Here is a 22,493-nt window from a genome sequence, read left to right as displayed (position 1 = left end):
AGACGCTTTAGAATAAATAATTTGTTTTCGACCTCTGGAAATTTAGTTTTTTGTTTTCATAAAATGGAAATTTTTTCTATAAATTTTTTGCATACTTATCTTAAACATAAGTATTTTTTAAAGTTAATATCCTTTACTTTTGTAAACAAAAAAAAAATTGTGATATTTTCCGTTTAGGAATTAAGTTATAATATTTTAAATAAAAAAAATGTACCTGGAGGCTACTAATTTTTTTCAGGTTCAAACAAAATTCATGACATATTTTTAATAATTAACTTAATTTTAATACTTCACTTAATTTTTTATTTAATTTAATATTTAAAATAAAAAACATTGAAAAAATTATTTACGTTTATTTACTTTTATTTGATACAACTAAAATACAAAAAAAAAAGCGAGTGCGACACTTCGTCCCACGCTCCTCCCCTAGCTGAATTTTTAATTTTTCAATTTCTTTTTCACCGAAACTCCATTTGACCGAATTTTTACTTATTGAAATTGTCATTAGAAAATAAAAATTTTTTAAAATGAAAATTCTATTAAACGTGAATTCAGGTACTGAAAGTATTATTAAAAAAAAAAAATATTAATATCAAATTTGACAATTTTTGTGAAAAATGTCAAACAAATTTTAAGAGGCTAAATATTGTAAAAAAGCAAAAAATTTAAAATTCTTGTATAAATATTATTTAATTAAAATAATTATAAAACTTGATAAACTGAATTTATCACTCGGTAAAATTTTGATAAAATATGAAAATTAATCAATCTCGTCGAGTCAATAAAGAACAGTGTTGTTTAATTATGTTTTGATAACTATACTATATATGTTATCTTCGCTTCAGAAAATAAAAAAATTATTATTAATAAAAAACTATTAAACAACAAACTGTAGAAATAAAATTTATAATTTTTATAAAATCATTAAAAACAAATTAAAAAATACTAATTACCATTGTCAGAAATTTTCAATAATACATGTAAAAAAAAAAATTATTTAAAAATACATTTTTGTCAAAGTCGAAAGTTCAGGTAAAAGAATTTAAATCATTCAAATTAGATAATTTTCTTTTTTTTAAACGTATAGACTAAATTAACTTTTAAATAATTACATATTAATTTTGTCATTTCATTATAATATTATTTTAAATTAGGTACTGATAATTATTGTGACTTAAGTACAATTATTGTCAGTTAATCATTGAGAGTCGTTCAATCGACTTGTCTGTACCATATTGATAGTATAATTTTTATCTATAAATTATTTTATTTGAACGACATCGATAAAAATAAGGTATTTATATATATATATATATTTTAGGTATAATATGTATAAAAAAATCTTGATATCTTTATAAATTTATAAATATTATTTAATTTATTAATTATTTAACATTTGTTAAAATGACGAGCAACCAAGATCTTGGAGATAGAATAATATTTATTAAATAAAACAGAATTAGTACAATAAGAATAGGAGATGTGTTTGGTACGAAGCTACCAAGCGAACTGAACGCTTTCGTTAAGCGTCAAGAAAGTTCTAGACCGGATGTTGTTTTAGGGGAAAATATAAGTTACGTATTTCCGATCGCGCGTAATTCAAAAATACAAATAAAGTTTAAACGTGTAACTCGTAAAGCAATATAATATTTAATTCTAACACACCCCCTCGAGTTAACAGGTCTTAAAATTGAATGAAAATACACTTTTGCACGTAGTAAGAAAATTATTAACACAAAAGCTAAAAATTGAAACTTCACATTAAATGTCCATACAAGAGAGTCCAGAGGATTTTACACAGAACACGTGTTTCACTTTTGAAAGTCCTTTTGTCAAAAAGTCTGCCACTTGTTGTTCCGTAGAGATATGTCCAATTTTAAATAAATTCTCTTTTAACACATCGCGAACGAAATGGTGTCGTATATCGATATGTTTTGTTCTCGCGTGGTACGTCGGGTTCCCTGCTAACGCGAGACAGCTCCTGTTGTCACAAAGGATGGTCAAGTCAGCAAGGTCATTGAATCCGAGTTCTCGAGTCAATCGCTGGAGGTATATGGCTTCCTTGGCGCATTCGGTTAACGCCATGTACTCCGCCTCCGTCGTCGAGAGTGCCACTGTCCTCTGCTTCCGTGAATCCCAGGAAATTGGACCTCCGCTCATCAAGAAAATGAATCCCGATTGAGATCTCCGATCATCGAGGCATCCTCCCCAGTCGGCGTCCACAAAACCTCGGATCGGCCTGGAGTCCTTTTTGTAAACAAGTCCCATGTTGATCGTTCCCTTTAAATAGCGAAGGATGCGTTTCGCGGCTTTCCAGTGCTCAAATCCGTAATTGTTATTAAATTGAGCCAGGGCACTTACCGCGAATGAAATGTCCGGTCGAGTTGTCACTGATAAATAGGTCAGTGCTCCTATCAGTTCGCGATAGGGCAATTTTTCTTCCTCGGTGGTGATGTCGTCTCTTTTTGTGAGTTTGTTGCTCGGGTCCATTGGAGTTGACACCGGTTTGCTGTCGGCCATACCGAATCGTTGAAGGATTTCTTGAATGTACCCTTGTTGGTGCATGGTGACTTTTCCTTCCTCTTGGTGGAACTCCACTCCCAAACAGTACGATGCACTGCCAAGGTCTTTAACCTCGAATTCTTCGGCCAATCTGTTGCAAATTTTGTCGATTGTTTTCGTTTTCTGGGAGGCAATTAAAAAATCGTCTACGTAAACCGCAACCAAAGTGACGTCCTCTCCTTCTCCGATTTGAAAAAGACAAGGGTCGGAATTCGTTGGTATCGCGCCCATTTTCCGTAGAGTCTTCTCGAGTTTCGTGTACCAAGCTCTCCCGGCCTGTTTGAGCCCATAGAGTGATTTCTTGAGTAGGAGAACCTTGTCGCCGTTTCTGAAATCATGCAGCATTTTTTCTGCTTTTCTCGAAATTTCGCTATTTCCCTCGAAATCGATTAATTTTTCCAGGAAATCCTCGAAGTGTTTTGGTGCCTCCATGTGGATCTCCTCGTCCAGTGTTCCGTTCAACCACGCTCTGCTACCATGTTGCCTATTGTTGATTTATCGTGTTGTCGATCGGCCAAAATCCATGTTTCGTTTTTTAGAATTGATTTCATTTCGTCAGAAATAGCATGATTCCATTCCTCGACGTCTGGACTCGTCATCGCCTCCTTCATTGGTATTTCTGATAGAAAGCTACACTCCGTGGTTCCAATCATCCCGTCTGGATTTTCGTTTCCAACTTCTTCTTGTAATTTTCGAGTGTTACTTCGGAGACCGGTTCTTGTTCCGATGTTTGGAGTGTCTGTCTGTTTCTTTCCGCTTCCCTTAGGGCGTCCTGGTTTCCTCGCGATGTTTTCTAGTGCCACGATTTGAATTTCCCTGTCCGGATTGATGACGTCGTTGATTTGGTTGTCGAATCCCAGAAAATCGCCATCATCGTCGTCTTCCTCGTCATCGCTCAAATCGTCTGGGGTTTCCTCGTGAATTTTGTGTTCGATATCAGCGGATCGACGTTCATCCTTCAATTCATCGTTGTTTCTCGGAATCGTTGTTTCGATATTTTCGATTTTCCTTGGGTTTGACATTTCCTCTTCGAAAAATTTGACGTCGCGACTGATGATCACTTTCTTTTTCTCATGAGACCAAATTCGGTACGCCTTGGACTCTTCTGAATATCCGAGAAAAATTCCGCTTTGACCACGCTGATCCAACTTCCCTCTTCCTGGGTTTCGATCCAAGTAATACACTTTACACCCGAAAACTTTCAAGTGTGAAATGTCCGGTGCCGTCCCTGTCCACATTTCGAAGGGGGTTTTTCCGTCGAGTGATTTGGCTGGTAAGCGATTTCGAAGATGGTTGGCGGTGTTGACCGTTTCTGCCCAGTAATGTTTTGGTAAATTCGCTTCCATTAAAAGGCATCTTGCTGTGTCCAACAATGTCCGGTTCTTGCGTTCGGCCGTCCCATTTTGTTCCGGGTTGTGTGCGACCGTCAACCTTCGAGTAATGCCTCGCTGTTTCAAATACGCATCGAAATCGTTATTCACATATTCGCGACCGTTGTCCGATTGTAAAATTTTCACGCACTTGCCGCGTTGTTTTTCGAAGAGTGCTATCACTTCTTTTGTCGCAGAGAGGGCTTCACTTTTTGATTTTAAAAACCGAACCTCACACCACTTCGAATTGTCATCGATGAATTGGATGAAGTACCTGGCGCCTCCCAATGATGTAGTGCTGAAAGGGCCCCATACGTCTGTATGAATTATTTCCAGAAGTTCCGATTTCCTACTAGAATCCTTCGGAAAAGGTGTTCTGCACATTTTTCCCTTTAAGCAAACATCACAATCGAGATTTTTCGAGGTTTCCGCGATTTCCACCCCCTTCACTGCACCACTCTTCACAGCGCCTTGAACATTCGTTGCACTTGCGTGACCGAATCTCTTGTGTAAAAGTTCAAGAGATATTTTGCCCTGTTTCGAATTTTGAGTCGCACACGCACTTTCACGGTTTTCTGGGATGTAGTATAAGTCCCCTATTCTATCGGCACTGAGTTTCACATTTCCTTCCGAATCAGATATTTCCGCTTGATTTTTGGTGAACAACACATTATAGCCCCGATCCGTAATCTTCGATACCGACAGAAGATTTGTTCTCAAGTCCGGCACATGAGAAGCATCAGCGAGCGAAATATTTTTCACGTCATCCCGCACTTTTGTTGTAAACTGTACAACTCCTTTTCCGATAATTTGCGATGTCGAACTGTTTGCGAGATTCAAAATTCCCTGTCGAGATTCACACACACTGACGAAACTGTCGCGATCCTTACACAGGTGTGTAGTTGCCCCGCTATCGAGGCACCAGCTTCGACTTGATTCAACTGATAAGCACTCAGTCACTTGTAGGCCAATGTCATCCGCGCATTTAGCTGTTGGTTTCCGATTTTTATTGTAACGACACTCCGATTTCCGATGACCGGGCTTTTTACATAAGTAACATCGAATTTGATATCCACCGTTTTGTTTCGAATCGTCACTATTTTTCACTCCCGGCTTGTATTTTTGATCACCCCGACCGTCTCTTTTATTCACAAACATGGCGTCCGAGTTTAAATCGCGCGGGTTAACTTTTCTCGCGTCACTTTCCTCTATGATTTTTGTACGAAGAGACTCGGGTGTCGGTAGATTGTCCCGGGACTCTATCGCACATCTGAAGTTCTCGAAATCACTAGGAAGGCTATATAGCAGCATCACCGTCAACAACTCTTGATTTACTTGAATGTCCATGTCACCAAGCTTGTCCACTGTGTCGAAAAACGCGTTCAGATGATCCCGTATATCGCCGCCCTCCGCCATTTTGTGTAGTGTTAACCTTTTCAGCAAGGTAGCTTTTCTCGCCGGTCCTTGTGATTGATAAATTTCCTGTAGTTTTAACCACATTGCTCTCGATGTTTCGCAGTTCTTTACCTGCTTAAGTTCGCTTGCGGATATGGACAAGATTATATCCGACCTGGCCTTCAGGTCATTCTTCGTCCACGTTTGCAAACGAGCTGCATCTCCCGCACCATCTCCAACCTCAGGTTTTACTATGTCCCCGTTCACGTATTCCCATAAATCCGATTTTATGAGAACTGCCTGCATTTGCAGCTTCCAAGTGTCGAAATTATTTTTGTTTAGGAGCTCAATCCTCGAAGACACCGTCCCGCTCATTGTCTAATAAATTCACACGCGGTATTACGACACTATTATTATTTCACGAACTACTGGGCCCATAACCTGTTAAAATGACGAGCAACCAAGATCTTGGAGATAGAATAATATTTATTAAATAAAACAGAATTAGTACAATAAGAATAGGAGATGTGTTTGGTACGAAGCTACCAAGCGAACTGAACGCTTTCGTTAAGCGTCAAGAAAGTTCTAGACCGGATGTTGTTTTAGGGGAAAATATAAGTTACGTATTTCCGATCGCGCGTAATTCAAAAATACAAATAAAGTTTAAACGTGTAACTCGTAAAGCAATATAATATTTAATTCTAACAACATTATATAATTAATTATATAATTAATAATTTTTTTTAAAAAAATTCGAAATTCTGGAAAAATAAAAATTTAAACATCTCTCATAATTTCTATTATTTTTTATTGCTGATTTTTTTATAAGCTTTTTTCATGATTTTGAACAATCAATCGTATGGATTTTTAAAAATTTTTAATATTTTCAAAAAAATAAAATTTCTAAAATTGAAAAAAAAAATTTTTTTTTAATTTTAATAATTTACAATAATTTTAGATCCCAAATAATGTTATTGTCAATTATTCAAATTTAAAAAAAAATTATCATTTTAAAAATTTTATTTTTTGAAAATATTAGAAATTTCAAAAATCCATACGATTAATTGTTTAGAATTGAGAAAAAGGCCTGCAAAAAAATTGCCGATAAAAAATAATAAAAATTGTTAAAGAATTTCAAGTTTTTAAAGAATAATTAATAAAATTTAAACAAAAAATAATAATTGGTCTTGTTTAGGGGTAACAATTTAAAAAAAAAAATTGAGAACTTAGATATCATATTTCACTATGAAAAATGAAAAAAAGTAATTTTTAACAATTTTTTTTTTTATTTTTCGGAAATTTTATTTTTCATACCATTGATTTTTCAATCCCTTCCCTTAAATTAAAATTTCGATAGAATACAAAATTTCACTCTTTTAAAATTATACTATTAAAAAATAATAAATTTTATTAAAATTCAAAGTATAATTTAATTACAATTAAATAAAAATTCAATTTTATTAATTTTTTGGCACAAATTTTTTTTAATGCAAACTAATGAATATTCATGCGTTTGTTTAAAATAATAATAATAATAATAATAATAATAGTAATAATTAACCTTTTGTTATTAAAGTGATTTTAAGGAAAAATAGTGTGAAAGCTATTGAAACTTTATTATGTATATAAAACACGTGGGCTTTTGATGACAATGGTTTTCACCTTGCATATACGCATTATACAAAAGTTTATGTTTCCATTATATATAATAATAATTTTCCAAGTACGATTGAACCTTGAAGTAACTGAAAACTAAGAGACAGAGAGACAGAGAGAGAAATGATAATAATAATAATTATTATTATTACTATTATTATTATTATCATCGGTTATTGGTTAGTTTTCAATAATTTTCTAATATAAACCCATCACTGTCATAAAGTTATCAAAATGGCATTTGCGCACGCCAGGATGAAATCGATGGTCGTCGTGTGTAGCTTTGTCCTATTTTAAGAAAATATTGCTTTTGCATCGAGACGTATTACACGCAAGGATAATGCAGAAACTTCTCCTTTCAGCCCAATTTATCCATAGCAGGCCTCTGCGAAGCAACAATCCTCCCGAGCTAGTCGCGCCAAGTGTCACTTTCTATTGCAATTCGAAAACCATACCCGCGAATAGTATTTTCTTTTTCATCTTGTATTTATTATTATATTTTATTATTATTATTATTATTAAATTTTTATATTATTTTTATTATTGTTGTTATTATTTTATTTTTATAATTGTTGTTGTTGAATTAAATTTATTTTTCTTATTTGTTTCAGCTGTGTACGCCGGATATACGTTTTAAATTCGGAAGAAGTAATTCTCACTCCCACACGTCTGCAAGATCTGTTAAGAAATCAAGTAATTCCGCTTCTGGAGAAAGCACGGTTTGTCACAAGTCATTGCCGGATCTTCATACAAGCACGCGACGTCGAGCGTCGCTATCTCCAAGAGCGTCCACTAAATCGTCCTCGAAACCCCTTGTGACCTCTCATCATCAATCTGGAGGCAACTGTCCAGATTGTGAAACAAGTTCTGATTATTCTGACCTTAGTTTTAAACGTGACTCTATGTGCTACCGCAGGTAATTCTTTTATTCTTTTTTTTCAATTTTTTGTTTCTATTTACGTAATAATTTTTGAGAAAGAATGGAATATTATCTAAAAGTCATTATTTCAAATTTCCAGTGTTACAAAATTTGTAAATTCGAATTTTCTTTTTTTATAATTATATATCTATTAGGGACAAAATTTTTATAAAGTAAAATTTATATTAAAAAAATGAAATTTTTATTTCATGGAATTTCTATTTAGTAAGATTTCTATTAAACTGAACTTCTGTATACGTAGTAGATTTCATGGATGATAGAATTTTCATTCAAGAGAATTTTTATTTAATCCATTTCCATTTATTTGAATTTTTATTTAAATAAATTTTCATTTATTTTCACTAAACAAAATTTTTGTTTAATCGAATTTTCAGTAAACAATTTTCATTTCTCTAAATTTCCTTTAACAAAATTCTCGTTCAATAGAATTTTTACTTTAAATTTCCAAAATGGATGAATATTTATTTTACAGCATTTTTAATTTAGCAAAAATTATGATATTTTATTATTATTATTATTAAAGGATAAGAATTTAATTGCTCCTGCAATTAAATTAAAATTCTGTCCAATGAATATTCGGATAATAAAAAATTTGATTAAATAAAATTCCGTTAAATGGAAAGTTTTATTACACTTAATTTTTATTTTAAGGAATTTTTATTTAGCAGAATTTTCATTTATTAAAATTTTTAATTTTAAATCTTAATTTGAGTGAAAATTCGTTGAAACAAAAATTTAGCGGGAATTTAGCTAAATAGAAATTCTGTTAAACGAAAAATTTGAATAAATCGAAATTATTTAAAATGAAAATTGTTCTAAATGATAATAATTTATTTAAATAGAAGTCAACATTATTTCGAAATTCGGTTATATAAAATTTCTAATTAACTTAATTTTCATTTAACAGAATTTCCATTTGACGAAAGTTTTATCAAGTTAAATTTTCCATTAAACATGTGTTTTATTATCAATGAAATATTAAGCTTAATTTTCATTTAATAGAATTTTCATGTAGCAGAATTTTTAAATAACAAAATATTTGGTATAATTTTTATTTAGAAGAATTATTATTTAATAGAATTTTCACTTAGACTAACTTTTAAATGAGAAAATTTTCAATTTTTACAAAATCTTTATTTGAATGTTCACGTATACAAATTTGTATTTAACTGAATGTTGATATTTAATAGAACGTCTCTTTAATCTTTATTTCAATAAAAAAATTTAGTTGACCAAAACTTCTTTTAAGCGCCAATTCAGCAATATAGAAATTTTGTTAAAACGGAAATTTAGTAACATAGAATTTCTGTGACACAAAAAATTCATTAAAATGAAATCAATACTGAAAAAAGTGTTATTAAATACAAAGTTTAAGTAATGAAAAATTTTATTTAATGAAAATACATAAAAAAAATACGGATAAAATAAAGTTATTTGAATTGAAAATCCAATAATGTTGAAATTTTTCTAAATAAAAATTCAGTTGAATAAAAATTCGGTTATACAAAAAAGTAATATACACATATTTGTTCGATTAAAAAAATCTGCTAAATGTAAAAATTCAATTAAATAGAAATTCTTTTTACTAGAGATTTTATTAAATTGAAATTTATTCAAATGATAATTCTGTTTTATAAAAATTCAGCTGCATAAATTTTCGAGAAAATAAAAAATCCGTTAAATATAAATTATGTTAAAAAAATTCTGATAAAAATGATAAATACTGTTAAATGAAAATTTTGTCAAAATAATTTTTTGATAAATTAATGTTTGTAAAATAATGATACAATATAGAATAGATAAATCTTATAGAGAATTAGTTTTATTCAACAGAATTTATGTTTAAGGGAATTTTTATTAAATAAAAAATGTCTTTTTATTTAAATTTCCATTTTACATAAATAAATTTAATCAAGACTAAAAGAGTAAAAGAGTAAAAAAAATTCAGCTATTAAATAGAAAATTTGTATAAAATTTTAGTGCACTTAAATCAAAATTCTGTTGAGTGAATATTCGCGGATAAATAAAAAATTCGATTAAAAAAAATGTTGTTAAATTATAATTCTCTTTTATGAAAATTCTATTAGGTAAAAATTCGGTTAACTATAAAGAAACGAATGTTTTTTTAGGCAATATTCCAGCCTCTTTTCATAAAATAAAAATATTTTTAATAACTCTTAATGATAATATATTTTTTTTTTAATATTCTACTCTATTCCATCATTAATTAATACGAATTAATTAATAAAACATTAGTTAATCAATTCAAAACAATTTTTGAATTTTTTTTTTCTATAACTATAAATTATAAAATCGATTTGTTTTGTCCTGACACAATTTCTTTTAAATGAATAGTCAACTTCATCGTTAAATTTATATATTCATATGTATATGTAGTTTGTATTGATTTTTAAATTTGTTGATTTATCGATTGGGTTTTAGTTTTATGATTTGGTGGTGGCATAATTTTTTTTTCCTCTCTCTTTTTAAAATAAACTAGCAAAATAAAAACGGTATTTAAGAAAATATTTTATTATCGAAAAAAAGGAGTTTAAACAAGTTTATTTACTTTATATTAAAGCGTAATAAATTTTATTTGGAAATCAGTGGAAGAAGAGACGTTTCTCTCTTATCTTTTAGCAGTTATGTTGACTTTCAATTTTGTATAATAAATTTTATGATAACACATATAAAGTTCTAGGAATATTCGAAGATCACTTGGCTCTGGTGGTGGTGATGCAAGCAGTGTTTTATCCTCCGGTGGCCGAACACAAAAATCATCAGGATCCAGCAAATTAAGTCATGGTGCAACTGCAAGGGACTCTGGTGGTTCTTCCGGTCATTGTACACATCGAAGTGAACCGCCACCAAGAATTCAGGTAAAATTTACATTTTCTCTTTGTTTTACACGATAATAATTAAATTAATTGAAAATATAACTGATTAGTTAATTAATTTTAATTTCATTTATTAATTTATTTTAAAAAAAGCAATTTATTTCTGTTTATAAAATTATTTTTTTACGCATATAAATATTCACTAAAATTCGTTAGTTTGAATTTAAAAATTTTTATAAAGCCGAATTTTTGAAATAAAATTTTTATTTAATTGAATTTTATTTTTTTTTTATAGAAGTTTAATTTAAAGAAATTTCAAGTATGGAATATATTTATGTGTTTGCATTTTGTTTTAATTTTTCAATTTCTTTAATAGAAATAGAATAAATAAAAAGGAATAATATAATCGTTCAGGAAGTTAGGTTTTAATAATAAAAATTAAGAATTTACTTGTTTGATTTCATTTGAAATAAACATAATATTTAAATTTACTTTTAATATGTACATATATATGAAATAAAAACCAGTCCTTAATTCTTATGCAAAAACAGGTTCAGTTTTAATTGGATGGTTTGCTCTTGTTTCCAGGATGTTTGGAGTCACATTCGAAGAGATAGCGGAGCGTCTACTCAACATTCCACTGAGAAAGACAGATCAAGAAAAAGTAGTTATGGCAGCGGAACACCATCGTCAGTTGTTAGACATTACAGTCCTGAATCCAATAGTAGCAATAGTCAAACTGAATACAGTCCCACCTGCAATTCAAGGTCAAATTTAATTTTTTTTTGGTTGCATGATTATATTTCCATTAAATTTCACTTTTCTCTTATCTTTCGATTATCTCTAATACAGAATATAGACTAGTTTTATGTAGGGTCATTTTAAAAGTTATAAATTTCGTTTTCCCTATGTTCTTTTGTATTTAAATTCATATTTCAGGGTGGCCACTAAAATTTGCAAATTCAAGGCTTTTTCACGGTTTAAAAAAAAAATTTCAAGGTTTTTTAAATTGAGATTTTATCACATAATTTTAAATTAGTATTAAAATGTAGTTTATTTTAAGTGTAGAACAAGAAAACAACTTCAGTGTTCAGAATTAATTGCATTTTGTTAAATAAGAATTTCTCTAAATGAAAATTTTCTTAAATAAAATTTCAGAAAGTTTCTTTAATTAAAAATTAAACTAGAAAATCCGAAATAAAAAATTCTTTTAAATAACTGGATAAACAATTCATTTAAAAAAAAAAGTGAATAAATTTTCTTTCAGAACGTGAACATTTTCATTAAAAAAAATAAAAATTACAGGTTCTCGGACGGTTGGAAAGAAGGACGCGGACGTCCAATTTTGAGATCAAAGTCTGATATCAGCGATAGATATTGGCGACACGAGAGTAGTGGTCGTTCGACTAAAAAATTATCATCATCATCAACATCATCACGACCAGCACGTTCATTTACACAATTGGAAAATTTCTTTGATCGCTTAGGACTTGATTCAGAGAATTATCAACGTATCACTGAGCCCGATTCAAAATCATCGTCGCCCGTCTTTTTTGACAGTGTAAGTTCAGTGGATTCAGCATTGGGACTTTATTCATATGTTGGCAGTAATCAAGGTAATCCAGGTAATCAATGGCAAAGTAATAATTGTAGTACTGGTATGGGAAATGAAGAGAGTAACCAAAGGTCATGCGATCAACCAAGTATCGTTGAGAGAAATGCGAGAATTATTAAATGGCTCTGTCAATGTCGTAAAGTGCAATTTGGATACAGTTAAACGTGAAATTATATCAATGAAACAAAAAAAAAAAAAAAAAAAAAAAAAAACAAATTAATAATTATAATCCGATAAAATTCTCCAATCGAATTCGTTAGTAGTAATTTTAATTAAAATTTAAAAAAAATAGGGATCACATTTACCTTTTTTCACCTATTTAAAATTTTCGCATCTATTTCACCTATTTTGATAAAGTGACCTTTTTCACCTTCTTTTTTTTGTTCGATAAAAACATTGACTTAAGCTCAGGAGTTAGAAAAATAAGTTATTAGCTTTAAAAGAATTTTTTTTTAACATTTCTGAGCTTATATTTATTTAAAAGGGTCACAAAGTTACAAATTTACATTTTTTTTCTATAAATAAATTGATCTAAGTTTCAATTTATCAATATTTTTCATCGATTTGAAAATTGAGACAAATTTCAATAAATCTAAATTTAAATTAGTTGCAACATTTATTGATTAAAATTGTAATCAATCGAAATTTAAAGTAATTTTCCAATTTAATTTATTTTTATTCGATTTAAATTTTAATCGATGCAAATTTAAATTTAAAGTGATCAAACTTTTAATAATTTTTTTTTTGGATTCTCTTGGTCAAAACAAATTTATTAATTAAAATTTTAATCAAATGCAAATTTCATTGATCGAAACTTGAAATTAACGAAATTTTAATTTATTTAAATATTAATCAATTTAAGCTTCAAATTATCCAAATTTCAATTTACCATTTCGATTAATTTAAGTATCAAATTTATAATTTTCTATAAAATTCAATTTAACCAAATTGGAATCTATTCAAATTTTTTTTCGATCTAAATTTTATGTAAATTATAAATTAATTAGTTGAAATTTTAATCAAATGCAAATTGAATCGAACGAAACTGGAAATTAATAAAATTTCAATATATCTACGATTCATTGATTTAAATTTTAAATTATCCAAATTTTTAATTTGCAAAAACTTTAATAATTGATTTAAATTTTAGATTATTCAAATTTTAATTTACTATTTCGATTAATTTAAGTTTCAATTTTTACAAAATTCAATTTTACTAAATTTTAATCGATTCAAATTTTTAATTAAATCTAAATTTATTAATTAAAATTTTATTCAAATGCAAATTCAATCAATCGAAACTTAAAATTAACGAAATTTCAATCTATCTAAAGATTAATCGATTTAAGTTTCAAATACTATACGAATTTTAATTTATCAAAATTTGAATTGATTTAAGTTCCAAATTTTAATTTATTTTTATTTTTAAATTTATCGTAATTTCAATTTATTCTAATTTTAATTGATTTATTACGATGCTGAAGTACAAAATGTTTATGATTAACGATTTTTAAAGAAATATTTTTTTAAATGAAAAATTCTGTTAATTTTTAATTTTATTTCTTGCATTTTTTATTGATCAACACAATAGAAATTATATTTTTTAATTAAAAAATTTTACAATTTTCCGTTTTTCAAAAAAAAATTTGTTTTCTATTCGTTGATTATAAACATTTTGGATTTAAATTTATTTTTAAAATTATCAGAATTTCAATTTGTCCAAATATTAATTTATTTAATTTTTAAATGTACCGAATTTTTAATTTATCTAAATTTCAGTTGATTTCAATTTCAAAATATCAAAAATTTAATTTACCCAAATTTTGAACTATTAATGCTTCAATTATTAATGAGAAATTCAAAATAATTATCTTTTGGCACCTATTTTCGGTAAATAATTCAACTATTTTCAAGATAAAAATGTACTGTGATCCCTGCAAATAAATTAAATTTGTTAAATTTTGTTATTTATATTATAAAATTAACTAATCGTTAATTGGGAAAAATTTGCTTAAATTGTTTTCAAATTTTACGCTAAATTCTCTCGTATATGAGAAAATTTTTATTAGAAAAAAATAAAATAGATTTGTGATTTTTTTTCTCTTTTTTAATTATTTTATAAATAAAATATTATTTATCTTTAATCGATTTTCATAAATATGATTGTTTTAATTTTATCATTTTTTTTTTTTTTGACAAAAGAAATTTATTAAATTAGTTGAAAATTTTTATAATTAAATTGATAATAATTTTTCGTGAGGATTGAAGCCAAATGAAGTTAAATTAAATTTGCTGAGAATTTTATTCGCGAATAGTTATAAATATATATTAGATTAAGTTACGTTTGGTGCATTGGGATCGTTTGTGCCATTTGAACATTGTATTTTACTGTTTCAATTATATAGTGTAAAATATTTTTTGTTTGTTTAAATGAGTAAAGAGAAATTGTTGATTATATTTGTTAAATTAAGAAGAGTTAAGTGTTTGTCAGTTGCCTTTGCGCTTTCGTTCGCTTTTCTCTCATTGCCGGAAATTGTAAATAAATATATATATATATATATATATATATATATATATATATTTAAGTAGAGATGTATTTTCCACTTTAGAGAATATCGCAGTTATATAAAGAAAAAATACTGGTTTTATTATATTCCAGTAAATGTTATACGAATATTTGTCCATCGTGATGTAGAAAATAGTGTTTTATCGAAAAGTAGAAAGGAATTTATAAGCGATAAATTTTTTTTTAACAAGGAACAGTTTTTTTTTTCATTTTTTAAATTTTTCTTCCTATTTTTTACTTTTATAATTTTTATTTCACCATTCTTGATATTAATTATTACGGATTAAGAATACAAATTTTTTTTTAAATATCAAACTTTTCTTTTCTGTCGATTTAAATCGTAAGATTTTTAAAAGAAAGGAGAATTATAATATAAATAACAATGCCTTTGACTTGCCGGTCTATGAAAAAAACCGCAAACATGACGAAAATCACTCAATTAGTGTTAAAATTTTCAATTTTCAATAAATTTTTTAGACTCTCTGTGAGTAGTGTAATAATAATAATTATTCTGCTTATTCCGTAATATTATTGTAATAATCGACGATTTAAATGTCTCTCAACTTTATAAAAATCAAGATTCAACGAAATTTTTAAACGAAAATTCTTTCTGAACTCTAATCTACATTGTCTTGATAAAGAAATGTTAAAAAACCTTTTTTAAAAATTAAATTCGGTTGATATTGTGTATTTTGGTTTTTTTTTTTTTAAATTGTTTTATCAAGACAATTCTTCATATTTCAAAATATGAATATTTAAATAGTTTATTCAATATTTATATATTTAAATACAAAATTTTTGGAATATTTAATTATTTAATATTTAAAATATCACATGTTTGTAATTGTCGATAATAATTTTTTTTTTATTCTCTCTACATTTAAAACGATGAAACAATCTAATTGCACAAATATAAATAATGTTTATGCCATCCTAGAATAAATAATATTAAATTCAGATTTATAGTACGATGCCACAGTGGTACAAAATGACAAAATTTGGTTTCAATTAATGTTTAGATTATAATTATGAACCAAATTCAAAAATTCTTGTTTCCTCTAACTCAAAACTAAATTCTGAACAGAAAAAAAAGTTTTTACACTTAAAAATTGATATCAACAAATTATATAAATAATAAAAAATAATATTTTGTCGGCTTCGATTTAACATTCATCGTAAAAAATTTAATTAATTTCTTATTACAAATGACCGTAAAGTAAATTGGTTTTTAAAAATTGTTTTAAAAAATAAGAAAATTTATCGAAAACAATTTTTTAATAAAAAAAAACATCCAATCGCAATAATCAAAAGCATATTTACTTAAAAATGTTTTTTTATTTGATCACAAACAGCCTTAAATTGCAATTGTTATATAATTTGTTTAGAACAATTTTTAAGTGTAAAAACTTTCTTTTCACAATTATTTTATTAAAAAATATTATTTACATGAAAAAATAATAAAATTGAGGTGACCGTTTTAGATAGATTTCCCCTATTTATATTTTCATTTGGAAATCAATCTTTTACAGTATGAAATCAAAACGAAACATAAACAAATACTTCAAATAATATTACTATATAATTTTAATATTCAGGTACAGAAGGGCAACTAATACAATAGGGTGCCATAAATGGTTTATTATGACTAGACTTCCAGTCGACTCTATTGTTGCCATGTTCCCTTCTCTCCCTATTATTCTTTTGGAATATTTAATATTTTCATTTAATATTTTAACACAAACAAAATTTTATACCACAATTTTGAAACAAATTCAAAAATTTTTGTTTTCTCTAACTCAGAACTAAATTCTATACAGATTAAAAATTAAATAAATTTCAGACTAAAAATTGCGGTACACTATATTTGTTTATAGGTATAAATTGTTTAAAAATATTAGAAAATTTAAAATTTTGATTTCAAATATAGTCCAAAATAGAAGAAAATTAAGAAAGATTATTTTTAGTGAAATTAACAAAATTTACCAGAATAAATCCTATGAATGTTGATTGGAACGAATTTTCCTTATTTTTTAAAATATTTTTTTTTAAATTATCTCCAAAGATTTTTTAAATAATTTTCAAATTGGCTTCAAGTCATTTTCGAATTAATTATAAATTTATCCATATATGATCACAAAATTAAATATTTAAATATTCACAAACATTGACTTTAATTAATGATAATTTCAAATATTTGAAAATTATCATGTTTTTCATCAATGATTTCACTTTTCTAGAATGAAAAAAATGATTTTGTTTATTAATCTCTAAGGAAAATTTGTTGCCAAGCAAAATAAATGAAAAATAAATGTTAACAATTGAATCTCGACATAAATTCGTAATTATTGTTGGTTAATAATACAATTATAGAGTCCAACAATCAAATTAGTAAGGTTAAAAATAAATAGAATAATTTTTTTAAATCTTGAAATCTTCATATTTCTTCGACTCGAACGAAATTACATAAAATTCAAAAAAAGGGGATTTACATTGATTTTTTTATTTATTATTAAAAAAAAGTTGTGTCTTTATCTCGAATTTTTGTGAAATCATTGAAGTAAATCAGACCTGAAAAAACGACAAATTTAGAAAATTTAAAAAAAAATTAAAAATTGATCAAAATAATTAATTTAACAAAATCAAATTTATATTTGTAAATTTTTAAATTATCAATTTTACAATGTTACACAATATTTACCCTCAAAAATCCAAAGCAAATTTACAAAATAAGAAAGATTTTTGCCCACAAATAACCGTAAAATTTGATAAAAAAAAATAATAAAGTTAATTAATAAATTAGTTTTTCGATTTTTTGGAAGACGTAAAGGTAAAAGAAAAAACAATCTTTCACTTTTTTAAAATATTTTTTTAATACTAAATATTAATAAAGTTAAGTGCAAAAAATTAATTTAATTTTAAAAAATTCGATTAATTTCTGATTAGATTAGAAATGACCGTACCTTGTATTTGTTTATAAAAATTGTTTTAAAAAATAAGAAAATTTATCGAAAAACAACTTTAGAAATTAAAAAAAAGTACAATCACAATAATCAAAAGCAAATTTACTTTAAAAAATTTTTTTTTATTTGATCACAAACTTGCCTACCCCTATATACTAAATGTATGCAATATTAAATAGAAAAAAAAATTTGAAAGTAAAATAGACCAAAAAAGTTAAAAAAAAATAATAATTTTTTTACTATTTGCATTAACATTAAAAATTATAAAACAAATTAAAAAAACGATTCTTGCAGTTTGTATCAGAATTTAGTTTTGAGTTAGAGGAAACAAGAATTTTTTGACTTTGGTACATAAATTATGGTCTAACAGTTAATTTGAACAAAATTTTTTCATTTTGTACCACTGTAACGATACAAAGAAATTCGAATGACTATAGAGATTTTTGAGAGGAGACAGTATTTTTCATACATAACACGTGAGATTTAAAAAAAGTAAATAAATAAAAAGTAGAAAGCACAAATTTAGTTTTATCTTGAGCACTTGTTTTCTATAGAAACAGTGTTTTTTAAATATAAAGCATGTCCGTCGCATAAACAGAATTGCTAATAATATACTTTTTCAATTTTTGCTCATTGCGCATTTGTCTTTTGAAAATAAAAATTTAACGTTGTATTAGAGAATGAATTTTCTTTCAATATATTCTATTTAGCGAACTATATTTTTTAAAAAATTGTATTTTAATGTTTAAGATTTAAACAAAAATGAATTTCAAATTATATACCTATATATTTCAAAAATTATATTTTAAAAATTATTTTTTAAAAATTATATTTTGAAAATTATATTTCAAAATTAAAATATTAAACATATTTTGACAATTTATTGTATTTAAAAAATATATTTTAAATAATGTATTGTATTGTTGTGTATTTAAACAAAAAAATTATGGTTCAAAATATTTGCATAATTTTTGTTACGAAATATTTTTTTGAATATAAATGTATATTCTATTGTATTTCGGAACATTTAAAAAAAATCGTTTTTCAAAACGTATATTTTCGAATATTTCGTCTTTAAATAAAGAACAAATATATTTTAAAAATCATATTACACAAGATATTTGAAAAAAAAATTGTATTTCAAAATATATTTTAAAATTTATATTTAAACAAATTGTATTTTGATGATAATGAAAAATCTACGTTATACGTATATATATGGTATGTTATTGTATATATAATACATTTATACAATTGATTTTGTGTAATATTTTGTGTTTGCAATGAATTTTATCAAAGATTCGGTCCCAAGGGATTAAGTACAATGTCAATATAATAATTAATTAATATTTGTAGCTAATAGTTGTTGAAAAATTGAATCTGTTTTTCCTGCGTGTGTATGTATTTTTTTTGTTTATTGATGAGAAAAAATGTGCTTATCTATTTTAAACAGTGTAAGCGATGGACTGAACATGAGGTACTTGATAATATTATAATAGAAGTATTTTTTAATTTGGAGTTCAATTGAGGTAAACAGTCAAAACTTTAATTAGATATTTCTACACTCCACACTTGTGATGCATAATAATAATTAAAAAATAATAATATTATTAATAATAATAATAATAATAAAAGTAATAATTACAATAATAATAGTAATAACAATAGTAATAATAATAATAATATAATTACTAATAATAATTATTATTATTAATAATATTTAACATTGTTGAATTCCTAAACTTCATTGCTTTTTTTATAATCTAGTCATATAAAAAAACAAAATGTGTTATATACACTGAAATAATATAATTAAATTTCTCCTGTACGCTACGATTTATTTAATGGAAAATACAAAATGCAATATAAACACCGATTGATTCAGAAATTAATTTGAGTATTTTTTTATTCAATTGACTTTACATTCCTTTCTAATTAATTTTGTATATTTCAAATAGTTAAAAATTATTGAATTTTTATATAACTGGATTTTATAAAGTAGATTATCTAATACATCGAATTTTTAAATAATGAAATTTCCATTTAACCGAATGTATATAATTTTTTGCAAAATTTCATAAAAAATAATTTTTATTTGACAGAATTGTTCATTTCTCGAATTTCTATTTATCCGAATATTCACTTAACAAAATTTTCATCAATTGAAGCTGATATGGGATTGCAGATGAGAATCCGACCACCACGTGTTCAATTATAATGATGTAAGTGAGACCCATTTCCTTTTTTTCTAATTACTAGATAATGTGGATATACTTATTAATAATATATTAAAAACATACAGTAAATAAATTTTCATTATTTATTGTATTGTTATTAATAATTGTTGAAAAAAATTCTCTATGAATTACTAATAAAAACTGCAATTTTGTTCATTGAAGAATTCAAATTTGAATGGATTGCGCGTCACTTCCCGAAGAGTAATATTTTCAGCCAATCAACGGCCGGCGTTCTGTATTCCACCACTTTTACAGTTGCGCGCCATTTCCAGCTGAGCCAATCAACTTCCTGCGTCCTCTAAATCGACGCGCGCTACTTTTGTAGCAGAGTAATATTATTAACCAATCAACGTCCGGCGTTCTCCGTTCCACCACCTCCAGCGTCGCGCGCAACTCCCGCGACACTTGTCGAGTCTTCGTCCATTTAGTCCGCCATCAGCCACGTGCCAGCAACGTTCCGAATTTTTGGTGAGTTTTTCTCAATTTACTTATCCCAGATACCACCCCCTTTTCCATAAAGTTAACCATGTAAAGTTCCTTACTTAACTCTTGTTAACTTCCTGTTAAATTCCATGCATGTCTATATATTTCCTTTTTTTTCTTTCCTTTGTTAACTTTCTAGTACTTATCAATTATTTACTAGAAAAATGCAAAGGATTTTTTTTTGAAATATTAAAGTCTTAAGTTTTAAAGATTGTAGTTTTAAATTTTTCCTAAAATTATCTAATCAAAGTACTTTTAATAATTACATATGAATTTCCCAAAAAAATAAACTATAAATTTCTAGTAAATGGGACATTCTACTTGAAGCGGACAAACCCCTTCTGTTTCTTTTTAATATTATAACTTTTAAATATCATTGTTATATTTCATTAAAAATGCATTAGTCGAAGAAAAATAGGTGAATATTTTGTAATAAATTTAATGACGTCAAAATTATTAAATTAAATATTTTTTTATTTTGTATTAAATTTAATAATTTTGACGTCATTAAATTTATTACAAAATATTAACCTATTTTCTCCGTTTGATGCATTTTTAATAAAATATAATAATAATATTTAAAAGTATTAATATTAAATAGAAACAGAAGGGGTTCGTCCGCTTTATCTAGACAGCCCCAAATGTGTTTAGATAAGTTTAATATATATATAATTTTATAATATTTATTTATATGTAATACATTTTTACATTTTGTATTTAAATAATATTTCTGTATGAATGTTATTAATTTAAAAATCGTATAAAAAAATAATAATATTGATAATACATAGATGTTTTTTGTTTAACTCAATGGCTTCGGTATATTTATTAAAAAATGTTTATATAATTACTATATTTGTTATAATTACTATTATTATTACTTTAATTTCATTTAATAAAAAAAGTAATAAACATTAAGATTATATTCAATTATATATTTGATTGCTTGTTTATTTATTTCGTTGTTGATCTCTTTATTAAGTGACTAAGAACCATCCGAAAAAAAGAAAAAAGATTCTCTTAAAATGGAATTCTCATTATTGGTGCTTTCAAATATTGGGTTAATTTAAAAATCTTTTTTATGATTTATTTTATACATCTACATGTTTAAAACAATTAATTTGTTAATATTTTTTAAATAGTATATTTCGTAACTTGTGTTAATATTTGCAGATTTTTGAAAAAGTGTTTTATACAAGCTGTAGAGCTTGTCCCAAAAAAAATACTTTTTCAAAAATCCGCAAATATTAACACAAGTTACGAACGATACTTTTCATGACAAGGTGCAAAAAAACGCACTTTTCAGCACGGCGTGCTAAAAAAGTGCCTCTTTTTTGCACCGCGTTATGAAAATAATTTTTTTTAATTGTAATAATATATAATACAATTTTAAATCCTGAATAATGCCAGAAAAAATTTACACTCTTTTAATAACATTAATTTTGATTGAATAAAATTTCACTGGTTGTCTCAATAATATACTTATATTTAATATTTTTATTTATTTTCAAATTCTTAATACAGCAGTAACTTAAAATTAATAAATAACAATATTAATCGCAGAAATAATAAAAATGTAATAAACATAAATATCTGAATATTTAATAAAAAGGTTTTTAAATCGTTCCTCCGTTTGCAAGTACCAATAAGAAGATTTGCAGCTTCACAGAATATTTTTTTCTTCTCTTCAGATGGTTTAGTAGTAATCTGAAAATAAAAATAACAATGAAATAAATAAATGAATAAACAATTTTTAATAGTAAATAATATTAATAATAAATAGTAAAAATAACTGTAAAATAATACTAATAATAATTAATGAATAATATTCATACATAAATATTATATAAATAAATGTTAAAAATATAAAAT

At 26.1% G+C, this 22,493-nt stretch overlaps 1 protein-coding gene across 3 annotated transcripts in view; it reads left to right on the top strand.

The window, feature by feature from the left end:
- The window catches only part of LOC127283944 (uncharacterized), a 72,964-nt gene extending 60,373 nt beyond the window's left edge, over window positions 1–12,591 (top strand). For 2 of the 3 annotated variants that reach the window (XM_051309134.1, XM_051309132.1), the window contains 4 exons: window positions 7,595–7,899; window positions 10,619–10,802; window positions 11,349–11,527; window positions 12,066–12,591. In XM_051309134.1, coding sequence (XP_051165091.1) covers window positions 7,595–7,899; window positions 10,619–10,802; window positions 11,349–11,527; window positions 12,066–12,537 — 1,140 coding nt within the window. In that variant the 3' untranslated portion in view covers window positions 12,538–12,591. The remainder of the gene's footprint in view (window positions 1–7,594; window positions 7,900–10,618; window positions 10,803–11,348; window positions 11,528–12,065) is intronic. The other variant, XM_051309133.1, reaches the window with a different exon arrangement.
- The last annotated feature ends 9,902 nt before the right edge of the window (window positions 12,592–22,493 follow it).

The sequence above is a fragment of the Leptopilina boulardi genome, unplaced genomic scaffold (assembly GCF_019393585.1).
Source record: "Leptopilina boulardi isolate dan_hultmark-lab unplaced genomic scaffold, ZJU_Lbou_2.1 LbouV2_316, whole genome shotgun sequence".
In the NCBI taxonomy this organism is placed as follows: Eukaryota; Metazoa; Arthropoda; class Insecta; order Hymenoptera; family Figitidae; genus Leptopilina; species Leptopilina boulardi.
The sequence above is the reverse complement of the archived record's forward strand: the minus strand, read 5'-3'. Positions and strand labels throughout refer to the sequence as shown.